Source organism: Mesoplodon densirostris, chromosome 1, assembly GCF_025265405.1.
Source record: "Mesoplodon densirostris isolate mMesDen1 chromosome 1, mMesDen1 primary haplotype, whole genome shotgun sequence".
NCBI lineage: Eukaryota > Metazoa > Chordata > Mammalia > Artiodactyla > Ziphiidae > Mesoplodon > Mesoplodon densirostris.
Window position 1 is genome coordinate 228,629,900 of NC_082661.1, and position 27,717 is coordinate 228,657,616.

General features: G+C 40.9%; 1 protein-coding gene across 1 annotated transcript; it reads left to right on the top strand.

Moving 5' to 3' along the window:
* The first annotated feature begins 1,263 nt into the window (after positions 1-1,263).
* Positions 1,264-27,614, top strand: C1H4orf51 (chromosome 1 C4orf51 homolog). Its single transcript, XM_060098160.1, has 5 exons — positions 1,264-1,490; positions 6,067-6,128; positions 22,576-22,634; positions 26,545-26,619; positions 27,507-27,614. Exons 1-5 carry the CDS (start codon positions 1,264-1,266, stop codon positions 27,612-27,614), a joined length of 531 nt encoding a protein of 176 aa, XP_059954143.1.
* Positions 27,615-27,717: the final 103 nt, after the last annotated feature.

Here is a 27,717-nt window from a genome sequence, read left to right on the forward strand (position 1 = left end):
CAAAGATAGACTGCCTCATGTAACCATAGAAATATGTTGATTCTGGGGCTTTTCCTCAGACCTATAGTCTGTGAAGGGAGGGCAAGTCCTCTGCATGTTTAAGGTGCCCCATGGGTGCTGATCCAGCCACCTATGGAGAATCCTTTTTTTAAAAAAATTTTTTGGCCACACCACGTGGCATGTGGGATCTTAGTTCCACAACCAGGGATCAAACCCACGCCCCCTGCATTGGAAGCGCGGAGTCTTAACCACTGGACCGACAGAAAGAATCCTGGAGATTCTTTTTTTAATGCTGATGTTGGATCCACTCACGGAGTTGCCGATCAAGGTGCGGCAGGACGTGTATTTCTATAAAGAATCCCACGGGTTACGTGAATGAACACAGAGGGTTGAGAATTTCTTCCCAACATTGTAAAGCAACTATACTCCAATAAAAATTAATTAAAAGAAAAAAGAATTGATCAGAGAAAGGACAAAAAATAGATCTGTTTCGATTTGCCAATGAATAACAATTGTGTGGAGAAGGAGAGGCAAGCGTATTAACCAGATTTAGAGTAATTATTAGTGAGGGATAGAGGGAATTAGGTGAACAGAAGATCCTAGAAAAGGTTCACAGTGGTGTTTCAGTGACCTTAATTCTTAACCCTGGCTGCTCTTTAGAACCTTCCAGAAATAAGCTTTTGAAAATTACCAAAGCCTGGGCCCTACTCCAGACCAAGTAAATCAGAATCTATGGGCTGGGGTGCTGATTTTCCCAGCTCCTGGGGTGACTTCAGCATGCTGCCAGCTTCAGCAACATTGCTGTATGACACGCAAGAAGCCGTTTGAGTCTCCTGCTATCGTTAACATCACAAGAGGGGCACGTTTGCCTCCAGACCCTTGGAGACCAGTCTTTAGAGGAAGTGAATGCTTGGCATTGTCCTCTTGTTCCATGTCTTAAACCACGGTGATTAGGACTCACTCTTTTATTTATAAAAGCAGTGGCCACCTGCTTTCTTGCCATAATTTGTAGCAGTATATCGCTTAGAGCAAAAGCCAGAAAGTTATATAACTTCTAAATTTGCTAGTAGAAATTTGGGGGGATGGTATTTGTGGAATTGTGTGACCTGTTGCTTGGCAACTTGAAGAGAGTTCAGCTTCTGCATTCTGTGAACTGTCAGAGTCACAGAGTTTGGTGAGGCGGGTCAATTAGTTCTTGCTACAAAGAGGAAATTAATTCTTCCTTCCGCAGAGGGCTTGAAAAGTCGTCCTTCAGAGCAGGCCATGTCACACTTCTTCTGCTTGACTCCACAAATTCTTCTGCCCTTTAGCCCTCTTACTTCTCAAGAGTTTGATCTGATCCGCCTGAAGGCTGGAGCATCTTGGCAGAATGAAACAAGGTGGTCAGATTCGTCTGTAACAACATATGCGGGCAGTTACCGGAAAAAGCAGCTGGATGATTCCACATGCGGCCGACTTCAAGCAGGGCAGCACTGGTCTGAGGGTAACCAGTAAGATTCCTCTGTGATTCACCCCTGGAGATGTCACTGTAACTAGATGAGAATGCTGTTAGAAGGAGGAGGGTATTGTCAACCCTGAGACACTTTGTAGACTTCCGTGCTGTATATTTTCCTGGGTAAATGTCAGGGGGAGGAAGACCTAAATGTCAGTTACCAGCTGAAATGAGGTTTGTATTCTCTATTTAGTACTCCTAAAATTATGCGCAACTACCTTTACTCTTGAAAAGTTAAAATATGAGTGTTCGGTTAAGATGTAGATATTTAGTCTTCTCTGCTCAGCAAAGAGGTGCTCCTGAGAATTTCACTTTGTTTCTTGTCTAGTTTTTCCACTTTGGGGAATTGAAAAATTCCCTCGGAGCAGGAGGAACGTTGACTAAATCCTCCTCTGCCCTCCACCATGAATTGTCTCTGGATGAGTTCAAGTGTTGGGGGCCCGAAAGACATATTCTGAGTGTTTACTATAAACCAAGCCCTATGACAGGCCCACAGAAAACATTCATTTCAGTTTCATATGGTAACTGAAACCACTGAAATAAGTAACCAGCACAGGGGAAGGAGATTTTATCAGTGTCTGTGGTGGGGGGGAGGGGTATTGTGTTTCTGGAAGGAGCTCTGTAAAGCAGCTTTCTTCTGAGCTGGTTTAGCAGGTGGGGAGAGAAGGGAGGGCTGCCTGGAGGAGAGAGTGCACAAAGGCAGCGAGCTCTTAATCCCAGGTGTTATCTGAGAGCTGCGAGCAACTCAGTGAGTTTGAGACAGAAAGCATTAAGTGAGGATGTGGAAAAGATGATTCGTAATGCAGTATTTCCCTCTGTAGGTTGTCAAATATCTTGTCCAAATTCTGGAAATCTATTTGAAAATCAATTGGATTATTGGCTCCAACTTGAGACGTGAGGAATAATTCAAATAATACCCTAACAAATACTAGTTATTTTGCCATCCAGGGCTTTCCAAATTATCAAAACAATGCTTAAAGCCAAAATGTCTCAGAAGTACTTTGCAATTGGATGCCTCGTCTGGTGTATTCCAGTGAACTACACAGTCACTGCATTTTTAATAGCTCTCCAGTATGTTGACACCTCAATTAACTTTGGAAGTCCCTTTACTAATTCTGTGAATTTTGAGGCACCTCTAGGCCAGCAGGGGAATGTTCAAGGCAATGCTTGCTTCCCTATCTCAACCTTGGACTTTCTGAGGTATACAAACCCAGAAAATATGAAAACTGTGAGAGCTCTGACTGGGCCTTTCAGAAGAGTCCCAAATTCTTTGAAAAGCAATGATTTTCCCTTCTGCATTGGTACTTATAGAGACAAATCCCTGAATGAAAAAGCAGCTGGATCATGCTTCTGAAATGAAGAGGCGCTGTGCCAGGGCTTACTAAAAGGCCACGGGACAAATAGGGAGCATTAGTTTGTTACAGCAGCAATAGAAAAGTACAGGCGGATTTCGGAGATATTGCAATTTGGTCTAATAAAGTGAGTAACCCAATAAAGCAAGTCACACAAATTTTTTGGTTTCCCAGTACATATAAAAGTTATGTATACATTATATTGTTAAGTGGGCAATAGCATTGTGTCTAAAAAACAATGTTCATGCCTTAATTTAAAAATACTCGGTTGCTAAAAAAAATGCTAACCATCATCTGAGAACACAGGGTTGCCACAAACCTTCAATTTGTAAAACACACAGTATCTGCAAAGCACAATAAAGCCAAGTCCAATAAAACAAGGTATGCCTATAACACAGGTAGAATGGAGAGCAGAAACATTTTTATAATAAAGTAAACATTTTTATAATAAAGGAAGGAGCACAATACAAAATTTTCATGAATCTTTAAAAGCAGGAAATATAAAAATTAGTACTTACCAGACCAAATTTTCACTTACCAGTGAAAACACTCAGAACAGTGGAGAAAGGTCATGTTTGCAACCCCAGGTAGATTAATTAATTTGAGCCAGATACAATTTTTAAAATGAAAATTAAAAAAAAATGCCACTTTGCTAAAATATGTCAAGTTTTTAAGAATAAAGATAATCAAAGATGTGTAAGATCTCCACACAGAAAACTACAAGACATTAGTGAGAGAAAATAAAGATCTAATTCAATGGAGAGATAAACCATGTTCATGGATTAGAAGACTAAATATTATAAAAATATTATTTCTCCCCAAATTGATTTATGCAATTCCAATAGGTGTTTTTGTGGAACTTGACAAGATGATTCAAGGCCAGGGAATAGCCAGGACACTCTCAAAAAAGAACAAAGTAAGAGGGTTTGTTCTACAGATAACAAAATTTACTATAAAGCCTCAGTAATTAAGTCAGGATGGCATGTGGCACAAAGATAACAAATAGACCAATGGAACGGAATAAAGAGCCCAGAAAGAGAACCATGCATATATGGGCACTTTTTTATGAGAAAGGTAGCAGAACAGTGGAGAAAGGTCGTGTTTGCAATCCCAGGTAGATTAATTCCAGATGAATTAGAGGCCTAAGTGTGAAAGGCAAAACAGCCAATCCATTAGATGACGACATAGAGAATATCTTGTTGATCTTGAGGTTGGCAAAGACTAACCACTAAGAAAAAGTGAAGCAAATGGGACAATCTTAAAATTAGTTCTCTTTAACAAAACACACCCTTACAAGTATGAAAAGGCGAGCTACGGAGAGGAAGACAAGATTTTCAATTCAGTGACTGACCAAGGGCTCATAACTATGATACATACAAAAAAACTCCTACAAATTAGTAGGAAAAAGACAACCCACTAGAAAAATGGAACAAAGACTTTGAAATGAAGTTCATAAACCAAGATAGCCAAGTGACCAAGAAACTTATCAGAAGGTCCTTAACCACATTAGTAATCAGGAAATAAATGTAACTTAAAACCACAGTGAGCTTACTCATGTCATCTTCCAGAAAGGTTAAAATTTAAAACATCATTAATACTAAGTGCTGGGCTTCCCTGGTGGCGCAGTGGTTGAGAGTCCACCTGCCGATGCAGGGGACACAGGTTCGTGCCCCGGTCCGGGAGGATCCCACATGCCGCGGAGCGGCTGGGCCCGTGAGCCATGGCCGCTGAGCCTGCGTGTCCGGAGCCTGTGCTCTGCGACGGGAGAGGCCACAACGGTGAGAGGCCCACGTACCGCCAAAAAAAAAAAAAAATACTAAGTGCTGGAGGGAGTGTAGAACAATGAGGTCTCTCCTGTACGTCTGGTGGGAACGTGCATTGAATTGTTTTCTTTAGAAAAACTGTTTGGTCTTGTTTTCTAAAGTTGATGCTGTAAAGTTCCTAGGACTTAGCTGTTCTGAGTATACACCCAGTTGAAATGCATTGTCACACGTGCACCAAGAGACATGTACAAGTATGTTCATAGCAGCATTTTTCATAATAGCCAAAAAACTGAAAACAAGCCAAATGTACAATATGTACTATTCATCTGCAGCAGAATGCATAGACACTGCTGTGATCATACAACACCAGTGTAAATGAACCAACTATGGTTACACCTTGTCATGACACAAACATTATATTGAGCATTTTGAGCCAGATGCAATACATATTGTATTATTCCATTTACATAAAATTAAAAAAAAAAACAGTCTGAGCCAAACGATAGTGTTGGGTATATCTGCCTGGGTTATAAAAAATATAAGGAGAAGCAAAGAAATGATTCCCATAGAAGTCAGGAAACTGGCCCACTGATTACCTGCCTCAGACCTTCTGCCTCAAACCTATTGGAAAAATAATTACTGGGGTTGGGCTTAGAAATGTACATTTAAAAATTAATACCCTCTAGTGATTCAATTGCTGCTGTAGGTTAGGAGAAGAAAGGTACAGGGTGGGCCACCAGCTGTCATCTCAGGAGTTATTAGGGCTAGTCTGTGGGCTGAATACATGTCCAGGAGCATTTTAGGACTCTTTAGGCTGAGATAATTCCCCTCTATCCTTACCTCACACACACATTCCAGGTCCCCGGAGCTCAGAGACCCTCCTCCCTGCAATCAGAGGCCCTAAAACAATGGCCACCATGTGTTGCCCTCTAGAAATTGATGACTGTGCTTCCCGCCAAGCCAACTGCTTGCCTAAAATGAGTGTCATATCTGGATTCAGGGAAACTGAACTACAGATATGTTTGAAAGATAGACACAGCATCTGTGAATCCCCAAGTTACCCCATTGCTACTACGTTTTCCTGGGAAACCAACATAATTACTGTAATATTTCCTATTCCATTCATAGCACTTATCTTATTTTGAAAACAACTCTCTAGTGAAAGTCTCAGAAATCCTGTGAAAACAATTTTGAACTTAATGTTTGAGATTTTCATGTACAAATGTTGAACACTTTACCCTTTTATGACAAATCAGGGACCAAACAAATCACTAAAGACAATGAGAAAGTCCAACTTGGGTTGATTTAATGAGATTTTATGTTTGGGAGTGTGGAAGGAGAGGAAGAGAAGCGTCAAAGTTTAAGAAATCAAATGAAAGGGTGAGTGAAAAGCCCTGTTAAGTCCATAGTCTGTGACTTATAAACCCATAAGCTTATAACTTGTACTTGCTCTCTTTAGGATGTCATTGCCAAACTGCTTTGCCCGCAGGGCTGGTCTCCAAGAGACCACAGATGTTAAAGGTAAGTGCAACATGATCAGTTCTGAGCACAGCGCTTTGGCCAAGTTTGCTGTCTTGATAACTTTTATGTTCTTGATTGTCATCCAGATGGTTTCCATTTGCCTACTACAGGCAAGGCGTCTCTAGCAAGAAAACGAGCATGTTCCACTCTGGATCTGTCGCTCTTAAAAATAACAGTCATGGGGCTTCCCTGGTGGCGCAGTGGTTGAAAGTCCGCCTGCCGATGCAGGGGACACAGGTTCGTGCCCCGGTCCGGGAAGATCCCACATGCCGCGGAGCGGCTGGGCCCGTGAGCCATGGCCGCTGAGCCTGCACGTCCGGAGCCTGTGCTCCACAACGGGAGGGGCCACAGCAGTGAGAGGCCTGCATACTGCAAAAAAAAAAAAAAAAATAACAGTTATTCCAGGGCAAAAAAACTTCCTCCTCCATGTTAGTCCCAGAGTGTACCTTCTGCCAGAGCTTGGAGCTCTAGGTAATGGAATCTGAGCTTTACTGGGTACATCAAAGAACTGGGAAGAAAAACCAAACTATTATAAACCACCAACTAGGAAACTCCATTTACTAATCTATACCCACCTCCACCCAGTTTTAGTTAAATCAGGATAACACTAGCTGCTATAATAGATAAACTTCCACATTCCAGTGCCTAACACGTTAAAACACAGTTTTTTTCTTCATCTAAAGGCCCAGGAGGGTGTTTTGCAGACAGACCTTCCACAGGGTGTTCTAAGGACACAGACTTCCTTCATCTTGGGGTTCCACATCCCCTGGGGCCCCAGAGTCATTTCTCTCCATCTGGCGGGAGGGGATAAAGGGTAGGGAAGGCACCCCTGCTTTTTCACCATTTCAGCCTGGACATGACTCGCATCTCATATGCTCACATTCCAGTGGGAGAAGCGGTCACAAGACCCCACCTACATGCCAGAGAGTTTAGATTCCTGGGCTGGGTAGGCTCTTCCCAGTAACAACTGCACACTGTGGAAGGGGACAGCTGGCCGTCCTGCCACACACTCTGATTTTGGGGGAAGAAACACAATAGGTTTTTCTCACATAATTTCCACCTCTCAGGGTTCAACCTTTGAAGGTTTAATAAGACTAAAGATTATCTCAAATTAGGATTTTTAAAGCACCTTATAAACTATTCTGTTAATACTTTTTGTTGTATTTGTTTTTCAATATGTACCCGTGTGTTGTGGGAGGAGGGCGGATGGTGTCAGGACCCATCCTGCAGCCCCATGGGGTTCTCCTAAATAATGGACCGTCACTATTTTGCTGGCTTTCTTAATAAAATTGAACTTTATGGGAATAGTGCATTTGAAATGGGTTTTATGTGTCCCTGTATGGTTTGTTGAGGCAAGAGACAGGACAGCTAACCATCTGTGCTATTGTTACAGTCAGGAAAGATTTTCTTTCCCCGTTTGCAGTAATAAACGTAAAACTGAAACACACTACATAGCTCGGAGACAAGTCTGAGCTAGGGTAGGGGAAATTAAATTACCACTGTACCATAGGTATTGCTTTGTTTTCCTATATCTCCTCTCCTGTCTTTATGGTAAAGTATTGGTAGAGGAAAGGTAGAAAGGACATAAATGTTGTATTCATAATAATGACTTACTAATGGACCTCGCCCATGTTGCCTTTTTCACTTTCCTCAAACGGTCATTTTAATTTAACTGATGACTACACTCTTCATGAAGAGGTGACAGTACATCAGAGTAGAATTATTTAATTTGGCCAGAGGATAACTTCCCTTTGTGCTTCTTTTCAATGTCCATGTCTAATTTTTGGATGATCAACTTTGTGCTAGAAGCTTCTAATGAAGGGAATTGAAACACGAAGCCAAGGATCAGATTGTCAGTACAAGCCTACTGGATAAATTTGCTCACCACTAGTGGACATTGGTCTGTTGACTGTCTCTTTGTAGAAATGTGTCCATTGGGACTTCCCTGGTGGCGCAGTGGTTAAGAATCCGCCTGCCAATGCAGGGGACACGGGTTCGAACCCTGGTCCGGGAAGATCCCACATGCTGCGGAGCAACTAAGCCCATGCGCTACAACTACTGACCCTGTGCTCTACAGCCCGTGAGCCATGACTACTGAAGCCCGTGTGCCTAGAGCCTGTGCTCCGCAACAAGAGAAGCCAACGCAATGAGAAGCCCGCTCACCGCAACAGAGTAGCCCCTGCTCACCACAACTGGAGAAAGCACCCATGCAGCAAGGAAGACCCAACACAGCCAAAAATAAATAAATAAATAAATTTTTAAAAAAGAACAAAGAAGAATTGATAGCAGATGAGAGATGTCATTAAATTTTTTTTTAAAGTGTCCATTCGTAGCTATGCAAATCAGACTGCTCGTAAGTGTGATTCACATCATCAGAGGAAAAACGTTCTTCAATTCTTTTTCACGACTGCCTTTCAAAGAGTTCCGTCTTATGTGTTCTGCCTACACTAAGGCGGGTTTTCCTCTTGCGTCACTATTAATTTTCTTTCCAAGTGATGTGGTTGTGGCTTTTCCCTTCTTTGGCCCCTCATACGCTCATCTCTCATGTTCAAAGAACAAAGTAATAGCTAATAAAAACTAAAATCAAGGATCCTAAAACTGCAATACCACAGACAGTAACTGTTCAACAATTCAACTTTCTCTAAGACAGATTCTAGCAAGTTTTGTTTAATTAAAAAGCTTCTCTCCGGGGGCTTCCCTGGTGGCGCAGTGGTTGAGAGTCCGCCTGCCGATGCAGGGGACACAGGTTCGTGCCCCGGTCCGGGAAGATCCCACGTGCCGCGGAGCGGCTGGGCCCGTGAGCCATGGCCGCTGAGCCTGCGTGTCCGGAGCCTGTGCTCCGCAACGGGAGAGGCCACAACAGTGAGAGGCCCGTGTACCGCAAAAAAAAAAAAAAAAGCTGCTCTCCAGCAGAAGCAATTTATGAAGAGCGAGGTGGGATGCCGGGCAGCTGGGGTAGCTCTCACGGGCTGTTCCTTTCCCTCTTCTCGTTCTTAAGGCCATGCCTGTGTGGATGAGCCCAACTTACCCTTGCAAAAGGGTACACTGGGCTCTTTGATTCTTGTTCTTCCAGGAGACGTAGTATGTACTAGGGAAGAGGTTATCTATAGAATGACCACATCAAAGCCCAGATGTGACAGCAGGTGTGAGATCTTCTTGGGATATTCCCTAGCCACACATAACAAATTCCAAGTCCCTAAAGCAGCTACCTGGAACTCTCTTTATGGTACATGGCCTTTTACAAGCATGACAACATCCAGGAAAATATTTACAAGAACCAAATAATATTCTAAGAGGGCAACATGAATGTGGTTTGTCATGTTACTTCAAGAGTGTGTGTGTCCATGTTTAACATCTTCTTTTTCTCCTATTCTTTCACTCTCACTTTTATTCTCCTGCGAAGCCTTCTCCAAACCTCAAGAGACTTACAGAAGTAAAAAGAACTCACCAGACCACCCATAAGTCATGTCCTTACACGGGGAGATCTTAAAGCATAAACAAGATGATGTCACTTCTCTGTTTCCTGTCACACTTGCAATAAAATCCTAATTCCTTACCAAGGCTGTAAGGCCTTGCACAAATGGGACCCTGCCTATCTGTCCAGTCTCATTCCATGCCTTTCCGCTTTTTTAAAAATTTATTTATTTATTTATTTATGGCTGTGTTGGGTCTTCGTTTCTGTGCGAGGGCTTTCTCTAGTTGTGGCAAGTGGGGGCCACTCCTCATCGCGGTGCGCGGGCCTCTCACTATCGCGGCCTCTCTTGTTGCGGAGCACAGGCTCCAGACGCACAGGCTCAGCAATTGTGGCTCACGGGGCCAGCTGCTCCGTGGCATGTGGGATCTTCCCAGACCAGGGCTCGAACCCGTGTCCCCTGCATTGGCAGGCGGACTCTCAACCACTGCGCCACCAGGGAAGCCCCCCTTTCCGCTTTTGATCACCCTGTTCCAGTTACATTGGCTTCCTTCAGAAACTTGAAACTGCTAAGCCATTTCCCACTTCAGGACTTTTGCACATACATTCTCTTTGCTGGAATGCAATTATCTCAGCTCTGCTGAGCTGTAGCCTTCAAGTTTGAATTTAAATGTCACCTCTTCAGAGAGGGCTTCCCCGGCCACTACATTAAAGTCAGTTCTTCACACTCTTTCCATTTTTAATTTCCTTCTTAGCTCCTAATTTGCCATGTATTCTTGTATTCGTTTACTTGTTATCTCTTTCCTCTTCTAGAACATAAGCTTCATGAGAGAAGGAACTTGTCTGTCTTCTTCGTCTCTGTAACTCCAGCACCCAGGACAGGGCTCAGTACAAACCAGATGTCCTTTAACTGTATGTTGAACAGTGGTTTTTATGGACCTTCCATGGTTGACTTTTTCTTTCCCACAATATATTTCCTTATAGAGGCAGTTTGTTACATAGAATTTGTCTTCCCAAAGGGCATTCATAAAGTACTTTCAAAAATTAGAATGTAGTTTTTACTGAAGCAACCTTTCAAAAACTTGTGTTTCCACGACCCAGCAATCCCACTACTGGGCATATACCGTGAGAAAATCGTAATTCAAAAAGAGTCATGTACCAAAATGTTCATTGCAGCTCTATTTACAATAGCCAGGACATGGAAGCAACCTAAGTGCCCATCAACAGATGAATGGATAAAGAAGATGTGGCACATATATACAATGGAATATTACTCAGCCATAAAAAGAAGCTAAACTGAGTTATTTGTAGCCAGGGGGATGGACCTAGAGTCTGTCATACAGAGTGAAGTAAGTCAGAAAGAGAAAAACAAATACCGTATGCTAACATATATATATGGAATCTAAAAAAAAAAAAAGGTCATGAAGAACCTAGGGGCAAGACAGGAATAAAGACACAGACCTGCTAGAGAATGGACTTGAGGACACGAGGAGGGGGAAGGGTAAGCTGGGACAAAGTGACAGAGTGGCATGGACATATATACACTACCAAACGTAAAATAGATAGCTAGTGGGAAGCAGCCGCATAGCACAGGGAGATCAGCTCAGTGCTTTGTGACCACCTAGAGGGGTGGGATAGGGAGGGTGAGAGGGAGACGCAAGAGGGAAGGGATATGGGGATATATGTATATGTAAAACTGATTCACTTTGTTATAAAGCAGAAACTAACACACCATTGTAAAGCAATTATACTCCAATAAAGTTGTTTAAAAAAACCCAAACTTGTGTTTCCAATGGCAGGCTTTAAAATCCTGTGTAGTAGCACATAAAATTGTAATACTTTAAAAATTGAATGAGGGAATTCCCTGGTGATCCAGCGGTTAGGACTCCGTGCTTTCAGTGTCGAGGGCCCAGGTTCAGTCCTTGGTCGGGGAGCTAGGATCCCGTAAGCCAAGCACGGCTTGGCCAAAAAAAAAAAAAAAAAAAAAAAAAAGGAATGAAAAATAGCATTCCAAATGGCACTGTTGCATTTGGTACGTGGTTTTAGATGTACACGCTGCGCCACCCCCCACCCAGGCTCTGGTACAAGCTGAAGAAGGCACAGCCAGGCAAACCCAAATCTGAAACATACACACTCAGTCATGTAAACCAGTAACGGTGAACATGATCGGGGATGAATGGGAGAGAGGAAAGAGGGCGGGAGAAGAGCTGGTGCCTGTAGGGCCCGAGGCAGGGGAAGTACCTTCCTCTTCTTCGTGATGTGGGTGTCCTGTGGCTTCCAAGCTTTGTTCACCTTGTTTCCGTAACGTCTCAGGGATGTGCCCCCTTGTGCTGTTCTGGGAGCATTTCCAAAGCTTTTGGCTTCTGGAGGCTGGGGCCCCAGAGTGAAGGTGGGTGCAGATGGGTTAGGGCATGCCTGACGAGAGGGACTTTTCCTGCAGGTTTGCTGGTCGGCCTGGGGAGGGAGCAACAGGCCAGCCCCGGGACGGAACAGTAAGTGGGTAGATGGCCACCAAACCAGACAAAATCTGCCCCAGCTGTCCTGGGAGAGACGCGCAGCTCGTCATCCAGGCTTCTCCGCACCCAGGCCAGCATCTCCCAGGCAGAGGCATCAGGAGGGCCGCCCCTCTCCAAGGCATCCTCTTTTCCAAAGGCCAGAATTTGGGGCCAACAGGAAAGACTCCCCTCCTGGGCCTCAGCTACCATGAGAAACCCCCAGATGAAACCTCCCACCCCGCCAAACAGAAACCTAATTCCTACCTATCTCCTCCTGCGTGTGAATTCACGCCATCTTGTGCCTGTCACCTGAGTTGTTTATCCCTGAGGTTCCACACTTTGCACTCCTACCACCTGCACTGAGAATGTTCTAGCACTTTCTCCACCCGTCCCATCCCCCCCCCCCCCACACACACACCTGTTGCCTGATGGGGACTGATATGACTTGTACCTGGATTCCTCCTGGTGCAAGCCCTTCAGGTCCGTTCTACTGGGAGAGAAGAGGAGGACTCAGGCTTCCACATGAATCTCCTCCCTGGCTGTTCCTAGGGCCACTCTTGTGTGCCTTCCGTAAAGGCGAGCTGCCCCTGCAGGAGAGCTGAGGACCCGCAGCGCCACTGGGCGCCTCACCTAATCCTTGCCCTCCCTCTCTTCTCCCCACTCCCACGGTGGAGCTCGACAGCGTGGCTGCCCAAGGAAGGCAGCAAAGTGGCTTAGAACAAGCCTCACCCACCACGGGGCTCCCGAATTCACTCCTGGTGTGGGCTGTCACAGCAGAGGGACCTTCTAATGCCGGGATTCAGTTTGTTTTCTGGCTCATTTGTATGCCTGGCTGTGGGAAGCGCATACATTTCTTTTAAACTACAGAAAGAAAAAAGCTTATGTTGGCCACCCATAAATCTAGGCAGCCTGGGAAGCGTTTTGCCTGGGACTGAGGTCCTCACCACACTCAAAATGACAGATAACGCCGGATGATGGCCAGCACACCCCAAAGAATCCCAGGATGGGTCCCCCGGACCCACGGAATACCAACGTCCCTTTCAGGAGTTGGGAATTTTGTTTTCCTCTATTTGAAATCAGGAACCAGTCTAATAAATGGTTAAATGTGTTTGTCAGAAAATATTCAAGTGTAAGGCAAGAGTTTCCAAATTCCCTGCAGAGACTGGACACAAGGGAACCTTGGCAGCCGAGCCTGTTATTAAGAAGGTCACAAGATGCCATCTGTTACTGTGCATACTTTGTTGCTCAAGCAAAACATCGACTAGGAAGTGGCTGCGATTGCTTTTGCCCGTGAACTTAAAAGATAGCACGACAGTGGGCACTACAGTGACTTCAGGGGCTTGTGTGAACAAACCATGGGTCTGCCTACGGGACGGGCTGGAGCTATGTGGGGAGAAGATGGGAAGAAGACACTGTTTTTAGGTCTGTCCTTGGTTATGGCTCCAATGTAATTTGGGATGCTGCTGCCTGGTTTTCTTAATCTTTTTCTGCCTGGTTTTAGCCATCTATAAAATATGATAATAGCACTTCCTTGCCTATAATTATGAAACTAAGGCAGATAAGTGAATGCCTTATTATACACAATTAAAGATTTTTAAAAATATTTATTTATTTATTTGGCTGCACCAGGTCTTAGTTGTGGAGTGCAGGATCTTTAGTTGTGGCAGGCGGGAACTAGTTCTCCGACCAGGGATCAAACTGGGCCCCCTGCATTGAGAGCGTGGAGTCTTAACAGCTGGACCACCAGGGAAGTCCTAATTTTTTTTTTTAATTCATAGAAAAGTTGAAGGAATTGTACAACCAATATTTGCCTACTCTCTGCCCAGATTCACCAATTGTTAACCTTTTGCCACATTTGTTAACATACAGCTTTATCTCAGTCTCTCCCTATTGATACTTGTATATAGTACTTCTTTGCTGAACTGTTGAGAGTAAATTACAGGCATAATAACAGTATATCCTTAAATACTTCAGCATGTACTCCTAGGAATTAAGAATGTTCTTTTAGCAAAAAAAAAATGTTCTCTTACATAACTGTAATACTATTATCACACGTAAGAAACTTAATACCGAGAGAAAAATTTTTACCTAATATACAGACCATTAAATACCTTATTCTTAAAAATCTGTCAGGAAAAGATTCACTCTGTCATCTATCCCAATGGTTAGCAATGCTCTCTTTGAAATACATTATATTTTTGAGGCACTTTGAAAAGCCTGATGAAAGCTCTGGGCCCTATCTTCAGAAAAACATCCACTGAGACACTTCTACAAGCCAACAATGCATACCTCTTGGATCCCTCCAGGGTGTCCATGGACTCTTGGTTAAGTGTTGTTAATCTTTGGTCTAAATTCTCCTCTTTTGTGTACATACAATTTAAGACCACAGTACTCCAAAAAGGTTAAAAACTATTTTTCTTCACTTTCCAACATTATGTTTTGTGTTCATGAAGCTTCATTTCAAGGAACTCAAAGTTTCAAGGACCTCAGGGATGGGTAGGTAGGAGATCATATGATCCCCTAATCTAAGATAAGAAAACAGAATCACAAATACAGCTGAGAGCAGTACAATGACAGATACCCAGTAGGTGGACTACATGATTAGAAGACCAAGAATATTTCCAAACTTGAGCTTCTCTGGTTCTGAAAGAGTGGTGCTTGCAAACCCACCCTTGCTTTCTTTCTTTTTTTTTTTTTTTTAATTTTTATTTATTTTTGGCTGTGTTGGGTCTTCGTTTCTGTGCGAGGGCTTTCTCTAGTTGCGGCAAGCAGGGGCCACTCTTCATCGCGGTGCGCGGGCCTCTCACTCTCGCGGCCTCTCTTGTTGTGGAGCACAGGCTCCAGACGCGCAGGCTCAGTAGTTGTGGCTCACGGGCTTACTTGCTCCGCGGCATGTGGGAATCTTCCCAGACCAGGGCTCGAACCTGTGTCCCCTGCATTGGCAGGCAGATTCTTAACCACTGCGCCACCAGGGAAGCCCCACACTTTCTTTCTTGATAATTCACTTTTAAAACCAAATACCTGTGGCATTCCATCAGGGTTGGCACAAGATTTATGGACCTAATATGTAAGGTAGAGTTTGTTGGCCGTTACTGACATTGTTAGTTTCATCAACAAAATTGCCCAATTTGGTTGCAATTCTAGGAGGAGGAAGTGGAAGCAGGGAGGTGGATACACAGTAGCAAATTAGGGTAATGTTAAATGTCCTTAATTAAAAGGCCAGCTGAAACTGCCAAGGTCAAGTTGCACTGTGGGCTCTATTTTGTCAACTGTTAACTTGCAAAGAAAAAGATCGTCAGCTGACCAAACTCCAACGTATGGGAGCTTGCTGGTGTTCTTCTCCATAAACAGACTGAAGAAAATGAGAGATGTTTCTAGCTCAGTTAGAAAAATGACCAAGTTTGGCTAAAAGATGAGCATAAACGTGTAAATCCCTCATGCAGTGGTCTAGCACAAATTCTAATGCCTGTTTTCCCCCTATAATCCATCAAACGCCTCAAAATTACTTTCTTTAAAACTTCTATATTATAAAATCATATAATCTAGTAATTAATGATTATCTCATATAATTCTTGAAAGGAAGGGTGACAAAAAACTACCTAAAGCCTCTGGCAGGCCTATGGGATTTATAAGAGTCTTATAGAGCTTTGAAAGGCTAAGGATTTACAGCCAATGGAATAATCAGAGCTAATTATGCAGGATAAACTTCTAATCCACATGCTTTAACTGCTGCTGTGAAAAAGGACCTCAGTTACCTAATATACAGACCATTAAATACCTTATTCTTAAAAATCTGTCAGGAAAAGATTCACTCTGTCATCTATCCCAATGGTTAGCAATTCTCTCTTTGAAATACATTATACTTTTGAGTTTTTCTTGAATTTAGCTAAATAATTATTGAACTCTTTATTTGACTTTAGCTTAAGATAGCCTGTTTTTTAAAGTTTATCAGCATAAAATAACACAAATAATGAGTATCTGCCAAGTGCTATTCCTCTCCCTTGACTCATCCCTGTTGACCAGGCCCCATCATTTTATGCCAAACCAGACCCTCTTTACCTTTTTAAATCAATTTTTATTTACTTTTAATCAAATTTAATTTTTTCATCTTATAGGAAATTTATAACTTATAATTTTTTCCTCATAACAATGGCTATAATCACAAAGACAAATGTTGGTAAGGATGTGGAGAAACCAGAACCTTCATTCATTGCTGGGGGGAATGTAAAGTAGCACAGCTGCCTTGGAAAACACCTTGACAGTTTCTTTAAAAGTTAAACATAAATTTACAATAGGATCTAACAATTCCACACCTAGGTACCCACTCAAGAGAAATGAAAACAAATGTCTACACAAAGATTTGCACGTGAATGTTCACTGCAGTATTATCTATAGTAGCGAAAATTGGAAAGAATCCTTACATTCATCAGTTGGTGAATGGATAACAAAATCTGATATATTCATACAATGGAATACTACCCACCAATAAAAAGAACGAAATATGGAATGTGGATGAACCTCAATAAAATTGTTAAAAAAATACACTAGAGCTTCTTGAGACCTTGAGAAAAATGTATAGCTTTAGAATTTTAGCATAGTCTTGATTCCCTCCGATTCTAAGAGTATAAGCTGTATATCATGGAAGAATGTTCCAGGCATAAATTTACCTTGACTTCTGGCTTCCAGTTCTGCATGTAAGGGGCTTGAAAGAGTCCACTCCATCCTAACAATGGGTAAAAAGCTGAAGAGACTGAAAAATCAACAACTCTTCTTAGATCCATAAGAGAGGTGAGGACACAGGGAAAACTGCCACCCCCAAGATTGAAGAGACAGACAGGTGAATTCAGAGAGTCACAACTTACCAGAGCAGAGTCTCACAGTGGAAGCCACTACGGGAACCAGTGCCAGGGTTGGAATACCTGAACAGTAATTGCTGACAAATTGCTGGAGGCTCAATGTAGACAAGTCTGAGAGTGAAAAATTCTAAAAGGACCCAGGCATAGGGCAACCCCTACAGTATTGTGAGATTTATCCCCAGGAACTTGACCAGGTACCCACAGTAAATATCAGAGAAAAATCCCCTTGTGCTTCTGGCAGGGGGAGGGGAAAAAGGAACCATTTTGAAATACTCCAGAGCACTATATTCTTCTTAACAAGGTCTACCCTCATGAGAAGCTAGTTAACCAGAGCCTAATCTGCCAGGGTATTATCATAGCCTAACTGACCTGGGAGAAGGGAAGTACCCAACTCCAGCTTACCCAAGCTTTCCATGTGGGAAAAGAAATACCCAACTCCAGTCCACTTTAGCCATTCTGTTCTACCTAAGCGGGGAGAAAAAAACTTGGAAAAACTTGTGAAGTTCACAGTCCAGAGGCACAGGCTCACTAAATGGCTGAGACCTAATCATAGGACTATAGAATGCTTCCCCTCCCCCTACAACTTACCACCACATTATTTAAGGTCCTATTTACAGCAATTCCTTTTACCTGGTACACACGTTCTGCTATCAAGAAAAAATTACAAGGCATGCTAAAAGGCAAAAACACAATTTGATGTAACAGAGCAAGCATCAGAACCAGACATGGCAAGATGTTGGAATTATCAGACCAGGAATTTAAAACAACTATGGTTAATATTCTAAGGGCTCTAATGGATAAAATAGACAGTATGCATGAACAGATGGGCAATATAAGCCTACATGGAAATCCTAAGAAAGAACCAAAAAGAAATGCTGAGATCAAAAACAGTATAACACAAAGAAAGAATGCTTTTGTTGGGCTTATTAGAAAACTGGTCACAGCTGAGGAAAAAAATCTCTGTGCTTGAGGTTACCTCAATAGAAACCTCCAAAATGGAAAGGCAAGGAGAACAAAGACAGAAAAGACAGAACAGACTGTGGGACAACTATAGAAGGTGTAATGGGCACACCAGAAAAAGAAATAGAAAAAATATATAAAACAATGATGAATGAGAATTTTCACAAATTAATGTTGGACACCAAACCACAGATCCAGGAAGCTCAGAGAACATCAAGAAGGATAAATGTAAAACAAACAAACAAACAAACTCTACATAGGCATATCATTTTCAAACTACAGAAAGTAAAAGTTAAAGAAAAAAATCCTGAAAGAAGCCACAGGGGAAAAACACCTTACCTATAAAGAAACAAGATAAGAATCATATCCAACTTCTTCTCAGAAACCATGTAAGCAAGAAGAGAGTAGAGTGAAATATTTAAAATGTTGACAGAAAAACCCCACTAACCTGAAATTCTATACCCTGTGAAATTATCCTTGAAAAGTGAAGGAGAAAGAAATACTATCTCAGACAAACAAAAACTGAGGGAATTTTTTGCCAGTAGAGCCGCCTTGCAAGAAATGTTAAGTTCTTTAGAGAGAAGGAAATAATATAGGTCTGAAACTTGGATCTGCATTAAAAAGAGGAAAAGCATCAAAGAAGGAGTAAGTGAAGGTAAAATAAAAACTTTAATTTTTCTTATTAATTGATCTAACATATAAGTTTGTTCAAAGATAATAGTAGTAACAGTGTATTCAATTATGTATGCTTATGTATATGTATATGTCTTATGTACATACTTATATATGTATGCTTATATATAAGTGAGGTGAATGAAAGAAATAATACAGGAAACAGGAGGGAGGAAATAGGAATATTTTATTATTATAAGGTATACTCCTGAAGTGCTATAGTGTTATTTGAAACTACACTTGGATTAGCTGTAAATGTATATTGAAAACTCTAGGACAACCACTAAAAAAGTAAAAAAAAAGAAGTAGAATTATTATACTAAGAAAGGAGCAAAATACAATCATATAAAATGACAGAAGGCAGAAAAAGTGGAAGACAAAAATAGGAATAAGGGCAACAAGTAGAAAACAATAACAACTATGGTAGATGTTAATCCAACTGTATCAATAGTCATTTTGAACATCAATGGTCTAAATACACTAATTGAAAGACAAGAGGTTATCAGTAGATCAAAAAACAAGACCCGATTATATGTTATCTACAAGAAACCCCCTTTAAATATAAAGACACATATAGATTGAAAGTAATGGATGGATTACTTGATTTTCATCATATGTAAGTTTTAGAAATACCATACAAAGTTAAATGAAAATAAATGCTTACAAAAAAAGAAAATAAATGCTTACAATGCAAACTAAGTAACTCAGAAAGCTTTGAGATGCTTGGTAGTATGAAAAATTAAAAAAAAACACTTCAAATCATAAAAATTGCTATAAAAAAAGTAAATAGATGGAGAAAAATATACTATGCTAATACCAGTGAAACATAAAGCAGGAATAGCTCTATTAATTTCAGACACAGCAGACTCTGAAGCAAGGAAAATTATCAGGGATAAAGAAGGGCATTAAATAATAATAATGATAAAGGGGTCAATTCTCCAAGAGGACATAATAATCCTTAACATGCATGTACCTAACAACAGAGTATCAAACTACATGAGGTGAAAACTGATAGGAAGGAGAAATAGATGAATCCACTATCATAGTTGGAGATTTCAACACCTCTCTATCAGAAATGGACAGATCTAGAAGGAGGAAAATGAGTAAGGACATAGTTGAACTCAACAACATATCAATCAATTGGATATAATCAACATCTATTAAATAACTTCATCCAACAACAGCAGAAAATACTTTCTTCTCAAGCTCACATGGAACATTCATCAAGATAGACCACATTCTGGGTCATAAAATACACTTTAACAAATTTAAAAGAATAGCAATCATAGAATGTCTGCTTTCAGACCACAGTAGAATTAAATTAGAAATCAATAGCAGAAAGATAACTAAAAAATCCCCAAATACATGGAGATAAAACAATACATTTCTAATAACACATGGGTCAAAGAGGAAAGGTCAAGAGAAATTTTAAAATATTTTGAACTAAATGAAAATGAAAACACAACTTATCACAATTGATGGAATGCAGTAAAAGCAGTGCTTCAAGGGAAATTTATAGCATTGAATGCATATATTAGAAAAGAACAAAGATCTAAAATCAATTTATTTTCCACCTTAGGAATCTAGAAAAGGAAGAGCAAATTAAATCCATAGTAAGCAATAGAAAAGAAACAATATGTAGTAGAGTAGAAATCAATGAAATTGAAAACAGGAAATCAAGAGAAAAAATAAAGGAAACAAAAAGCTGTTTCTTTGAAAAGATCAAGAAAATCAATAATCCTCTAGCCAGGCTAACTAAGAAAAAAATAGAGAAAGGACATAAGTTACTATCAGAAATAAATGAAAGAAGGGAAATCACTACAGAGCCCATGGACATTGAAAGGATACTAAAGGAATACTATGACCAATTCTATGCTGACAAATTTGATAACCAAGATGAAATGGACCAATTTCTTGAAGATGCAAGCTGCCAAAACTCACACAAGAAAAAAATACACAGTCTGAATAGGCCTATATCTATTAAAGAAATTGAATTAGTAATTAATAACATTCCCAAGCAGAAAGCAATAGGCCCAGATGGGTTCAACAGTTAATTTTACCAAACACTTAAGGAAGAAATTATACTAATTCTCTACAATCTCTTTCAGAGGTTAAGAGGTGAGGGAATACTTCCTAATTCATTCTATGAGGCCAGCATTACCCTAATACCAAAGCCAGACAAAGACATTACAAGAGATATACAGATAAACATATCTCATGAACACAGATGCAAAAATCCTCAACTAAATATTAGCAAATAAATCCAACAATGTATAAAAAGAATTATAACCACAACCAAGAGGTATTTATTCCAGGTATGCAAGGCTGGTTCAACATTCACAAATCAATTAATGTATCCATCACATCAATAAGCAAAAAACAAAAACAAAAAAACACCCACATGATCATATCAATAGCTGCAGAAAAAGCATTTAACAAAATTCAACACCCATTCATGATAGTAAACTAGGAAACATCTCAGTAAACTGGGAAAAGACGAGAACTTCCTTAACCTGATAAAGAAAATCTACAAAAAAACCCTATAGGTAACATCATATTTAACGACAAACTCAAAGCTTTCCCACTAAGATCAGGTACAAGGCAGGGATTCTCCTCTCACCACCCCTTTCAACATAATACTGAAAGTACTAGCTAATGCAATAAGACAAAAAAAAAAAAAAGGAAATAAAAGGTATAGAGATTGAGAAGGAAGAAATAAAACTGTCTTTGTTCACATACGACATAATTTTCTAGGCAGGAAATCCAAAAGAATTGACAAAAAAAGTCCTGCAAGTAACAAGTGATTATAGAAAGGTTGCAAAATACAAGGTTAATACACAAAAGTTGATTGCTTTCCTATATACCAGCAATGAACAAGTGGAATTTGAAATTAGATTCAGTGCAACCCCAATCAAAATCCCAGCAAGTTATTTTGTGGGTATCAACAAAGTGATTCTAAAATTTGTACAGGGAGGGATAGATAGGCAGAGCACAGAGGATTTTTAGGTCAGTGAAAATACTCTGTAGAGTACATACTATACTCTGTATAGTATGTACTATAATGATGGGTGCATGCCATTATACCTATAGAATGTACAACATCAACAGTGAACTGTAATGGAAACTGTGAACCTTAGGTGATTATGATGTTACAATGTAGGTGTGCCAATTGTAACAATGGTTAACAATCTGGTGGGGGAATGTTGATAATGGGGAGGCTATGCATATGTGGGTGCAGGTGGTATATGGGAACTCTATGTATCTTTCTCTCAATTTTGCTGTGAACCTAAGACTGCTCTAAAAAATTAAAATCTTTAAAAATGTAGAGGGCTTCCCTGGTGGCGCAGTGGTTGAGAGTCCGCCTGCTGATGCAGGGGACACGGGTTCGTGCCCCGGTCTGGGAAGATCCCACATGCCGCGGAGAGGCTGGGCCCGTGAGCCATGGCCGCTGAGCCTGCGCGTCCGGAGCCTGTGCCCCGCAATGGGAGAGGCCACAACAGTGAGAGGCCCGCGTACCGCAAAAAAAAAAAAAGAAAAAAAAATGTAGAGCATTTGAAAGGTTAACTTTTCTTTTTTATGGGGGAGAGGGGACATAAAGAATTATTTTGTAGCTGAATTAAAACTTAAGAAAATTAATAAAGACTGAAACACAGTCCCTATTTTAGACTTACTTCAGGAAAACCTCATAGAGAAAGCCAAAGGACATATAAAACTGAATTATTCTGATAACACTTTTTTTATAGACTCAAATAATTTCAATGTCATCTTAGCTATTATCAGTATGGTTTTCTTTTTTAAATAATATTGAAATATGTACCATAAAAAACAAACATTTTTACCCAGCCACCCCAGAAGCTCCAGAATGTTTACTATGACTTAACCTTTAGTTATAGCTTTGTCTTACCTTTTACTTTTCTGTTGGCCAGATTCTAAAGGGAAATAACTGATGTGTATACAATTTATTGGTATAGTCTAACTGGGAATGTAAGAAATTTTATTCTAGCACTGGGCTTGATCCTTGAAGAAGGTTTTCCTTCTTCATTTGCATGCAGGGCTATTCCCTCATATAACCAGTTCCTTTAAAAATTCATTTGATGTCAAGCATGGAGTGGTAAGCCCAACATTTCTCAGTGATCATTTACATGTAGAGCTTAAATGATTGCATACTGCATATTATTTATTAAAAAAAAACTGGAGGGAGTTGGAGTTATTGTTTAATATATTCATTCATTAAACATTTATTCCTGAGTGCTTATTATGTGTGTAGCTTTCCTCTAGATTATGGAGAAACAGAGATAACCAATATTATAATTGTGAACTGATGATACTGTACTTTTTTTAATAGTCACCAACTTTTCCTCTTTCCCATGTGTGACAATAACGATACATACTACACTGACAGTTAAAAACAAAAACAGCTTTTCTCTGATTGAAAACTTTCAAATAATACAGAGATATAGAGACAAAAGTAAAAGTCACCTGAAATCCTTCCCCTCTCCCCAGGGATAATCACCACTAACATTTTAGTGAACTTCCTTAGAAACGTATCTCTATACTTACGCATACATAAAGATGCGCACAGGCATACACTTAGAGTACATGGATGGGATCCGTTGTCCTCTGTAATCTGCTTGAACCACTTAATGTTTTCATGGGCATCTTCAATGTTAACACAATCATTATTTTAATGGATACATAATATTCCATTGACTGGATGTATCCATTTAAAAATATGCCATGTTGCTGGGCATTTAGGTTTTTTAAATTTGTAACTATTATGAATAATGCTGGGATCAGTACATTTGAATGTAAATGTTTTATAATTGTACAGTCATCATCTCAGAGTCCTTTCCCATAAGTAGAATTCTTAGGTTAGAAGGTATGCTTATTTTAAATTTTGATGTACAGCCAAATTGCCTTCCAGAAAATTGGCCTTATGAACTAGCAGTCCACAAGAGTGCCTGTTTTCCTATATTTTCTCTAACACTGGCTTTAAAAAATAATTTTGATGTTTTCTAATTTGATAAAGATACTTCAATCTCCTTTCAACTTTCACTTCTTTGATTATCAGTGCGGTTGAGCATCTTCTGTGTACTAATTATTCATAGCTCTGTTGTGACTTAGAGTCAATTCTCATTATTCAACGTAGTTCCCTTTTCTAAAGTCTCCACTAACACTGAATCACTGAATACTGAACTAGTATTGCTCCTAAGGGAAATGGAGGGTCAGGTTCCTGTGAGCCTCTGGTCATACGGTTTTCACCGACTGATCAATATGTAAATTTGTTTTATGCGTGTTTCTGTTTCACGGTACCTTATTTAATATATAGTGTTGATCCATTAACGTTGAACTTACAGCGCTATAACTTGTACCTAAACAAAGCTTATCTAACAAGTGTGTTTTCTCTGTAAGGCACATCACAGCCTTCCTGCACTTAGGAACACTAGACAGCACGTCAGCACTGCACCTGGGGGCCATTTTAAACAGTGAAGTCATTAACAAAAAACATGAGAACGCAGAACATGTGGCGCTAAATTGGCTGCAAATAGGACACTTTGTTTACTGTATGAGAGCTGAAACAAGAAAGAGCGTGCTCTGGCTGGACCTCCATGGAGACTGTGCATGTCAGGTGACTCAGACTGTTTGCCACTTTGGGCATGTCCTTGAACAATCTAAAAAGTGCTGCGAGTATTGACTTTGGGGTTACATATAAATTTTAGCAAGCAGGCAAATTCTCATATATGGAATCCATGAGCACCGAGAAGTGATTGTATTCACTTCCTTTGCCCATTTTTCTACCAGGGTATTTAGCTTTTTCTTATTGGCTTGTGTAAGCTATTTGCATATAAGGATAGCAATTTGATAAATATTTTCTCCAATTTTGTCCTTCTATTCTATTGCTAGTATCTGTTAGTATAGTGGCTGCCGACAGCAGTATCCAATGCCTTTTGAACGGGGAGGACAACACAGTGGAAACACAACAGTGGAAAAGGAATTTTATTAAGTTTCTCTTGTGAATGTGGTTGGTTTTATTTTTACCTCTCTTTTTCACAGGCACACCAAATTCTGTCTGGGGATTCTCCTCTAGCACCTCCAAGTTATGAAAGAACCTGTAAGTCCAATCCAAAACTACCACTTCTACATTCATGTTCTGCCTTTATTGTAATTATGATTTGTATCCGATATCTTCATCCATTCCAGAGTCTGAAGTCATTTAAGGCCTTTTGCATTTTTGCCTCCTCCCTCCCATCATGCACTTTGTTACGTCATTGCACGTACCTCTCCTAAGTGTACGGATGGTAGGCTGCAGAGGTAAACAGTGGGGGGATTCCCATACAGGCACTGCTAGCAGCAGCTGTGAAAAGGTTGTGATGGTGACAGAAGCCGGGGGTCGGGGTGGGAGGGTAGCGTGTGCGTGTGCGTGTGTGAGGTCGGTAGTGTGTATGAACTATTGATTACAAAATGGTTTAGGAAGGTCTGTACAGTCCATTTATTCATACTATGATAGACTCTACCATGAACACTTACACACTGGCTGTCTCTCTCTTCATGCCCGATGTGAGAATTAAAAAGCCAGCATCTGAGAACCTGATGAAGTACAGTTGACTAAGGAGAGAGTTCCTGAAGCATGTAAGAATCTTTTCACTTGTCACCCAACAGTGGATCCCTGGGAGTGTCAGTAATTTTGCACAGTGTAGCCGTAAGGGTGGAGGTGTGTGTATGCTTAGAATTGGTGTGAAGGTAATCCACAATTTACAATCATGTGATAAATAGAAAAGACGATAGAAATAGACTATCCTGATAAGCAGTCTTCCCAAAAGCATCATGAACATTTCTTGGTTAGATCTCTACAGTTATTTTGGAAACAAGCCTCAAAGAGGCTTTCAGGGACTGGAATTTCTCTCCTACAGTCCAAATTCTCATCAGTGACATCAGAGATTTGCTGGATTCCACCTCTTGTGAAAAAGGCAATAAGTTCTCAGACTGTCCTCCCCTTCTGGGGACCCACCGTGGGTGCCCAGGGTCCTGGGCTCAGCTTCCTCTCGTGCCTGTTCTGCTACCCAACATCTCCTGTCTCCGCTCCCCCTGACGTGGCCCTCCAGAGCAGGGGCTTTGTCTTGCTTAGTCAGACATTCTCAAAACCCAGTAATTTTTAACAGGATGTGAAAATGGGATTCTTCTTATATCTTAAGAGTCCTGGCAGAGACTTCTAGAGAAAGAAAGAATAAAAACTGGTTTCTACAAGCACCGTACTGACTTCACCTCATTTAATATAAAAGTTACAACGATTTCTGCTATCCTATTACTTTTGCTTATTAAGATTTCTCTTTAAATTGACTTAAAAAATGTGGCCTCACCCTAAGTAATTATATTTACAATACCATGGGTTTGGTATGCTAGTTATGTGCATTAGACAAAAAAACCTGGACTTCTCTGGTGGTCCATTGGTTAAGACTCCAAGCTTCTACTGCAGGGGGCACAGGTTCGATCCCTGGTGGGGTTAACTAAGATCCCGCTTGCCGCACCACGGCGAGGCCAGAGAAAACCAAAACCTGACCATTAAAATAAAAAATGTTACTCAAGTACCACCTAACATTATCATAAGAACCACCAGTATATGCACATATCACTTTGGAAAATCCTAGTCTGTAGGCACCAACAGGCTTATCTGATAAATTTAGCTAATGGGACAGGGTTGAACGGCCCACCTCCGTTCCCAGGTAGCTAATCTATTTAATGGTGGCCTTTCAGAAAGTTACCAGGTAACCTTCCTAGCATGGGAGGGCAGGGCTGTAGCAGGCAGTGGAGGGAGTTATTCGGGGGCATTTGAAGCTGGGCAGTCCACTGAATGTTGTATTATGCGGGTAGCCAGGGACCTCCCTTTCCTGTAGGGTTGATGCCTGCTTCTAGGAAGGGTAGCTGATTTCCTGAAAGTATATTTACTGCTAGCTGGCCTCCTGGGAGTTGCTCGGGAGAATCATGAACTATTGTTAAATAAATAAATCCCTCTTGCTGCACAGAGTTGTACTGATGCCAAGCAATTCCGCTGCCAGTGTCCGCAGCTGTTCCAGGGAACAGTTGCCTGTCTCTTCGAGGTGCTTCCCCGACCCCCTCCCCTAAAGTGAATTTTCTATACTCACAGTAGCTTCTTTTTAGTCAACAATTCCCGACAAATTAATGACATTACATCCTGCTCTTGTTTATATGGTGCAACAGGCTAAAAGTATAACACACACACACACACACACACACACACAGGCACACCCCACGCAATTAATATGGGATACTTGTTTGGGAAGCCTTGGGCCTAGAGTTCTGAGTAAAGAATAAATCACAACTTGTAATGTATAGGACAAGGCAAAAGTCTTAATTTGAAAAAAAACAGGCATTCTATTTGGGGGAATGGGAACAAGCACTGAGATGTAAAATGTACACATTCCTGCATCGGCAGCAAGTAGGGACTGAATGAGATTTTCAGCAGTAAGGACTGAGTGAAAATTTCAACCATCATTAACAGTATTCTCACTTTAAAAAGTATTTGCTTGGTGTCTAATGCTTTTGGTAACCATCTTCTGCATATTTATATTTCTGGGTCCTGTCTTCAAGAAGTTCATGATGTAACACTGGAAAGCAGAGGCATCCACGCCCAGGAATGTCTGGACTAAAGGGTTGGTAGGGAAGACGGGAAAAAATTCTTACCGCTAAAGGATGATTAAGGGGCAGTAGAGAGAAGCAGTGAATGGTTCAGTTACTGATTCCAAGAGTTCTTGCCTCTTTTTCCTCTCCTGCTTATTGATCTGGGCTTCCTGACACAGACGCGATACATGACATAGGAAAGTTAAAGGAGGTGGAAGAAAATGCAGGAACAATCCCAATTCCTGCTCGTTACCGATGTCTTGGCAATTTAATTCCCAATTCTGTGCGAAAAAGTAACCTTTGCGGGTGGGCGAGTGCTGACAACCAGGCCATTTCTTTTTTCCAGCTTCGGGAACCATGTTATTCTACAAGCAAGACTAGCTCATCTGAAGACTCAGAAGCTGATCAATACTCCGTTTACAGTCTGGGAGGACCGTTCTCATCATTTAGCTGAGTCGGAAAACGAAGCCACAAAGCTGGAGGCCCAGAGCTTGCTTAATTAACGCCTTTGAGGTATGAGAGGGCCCGGAAAGACACGGACCTGGGCAGGTTAGCTT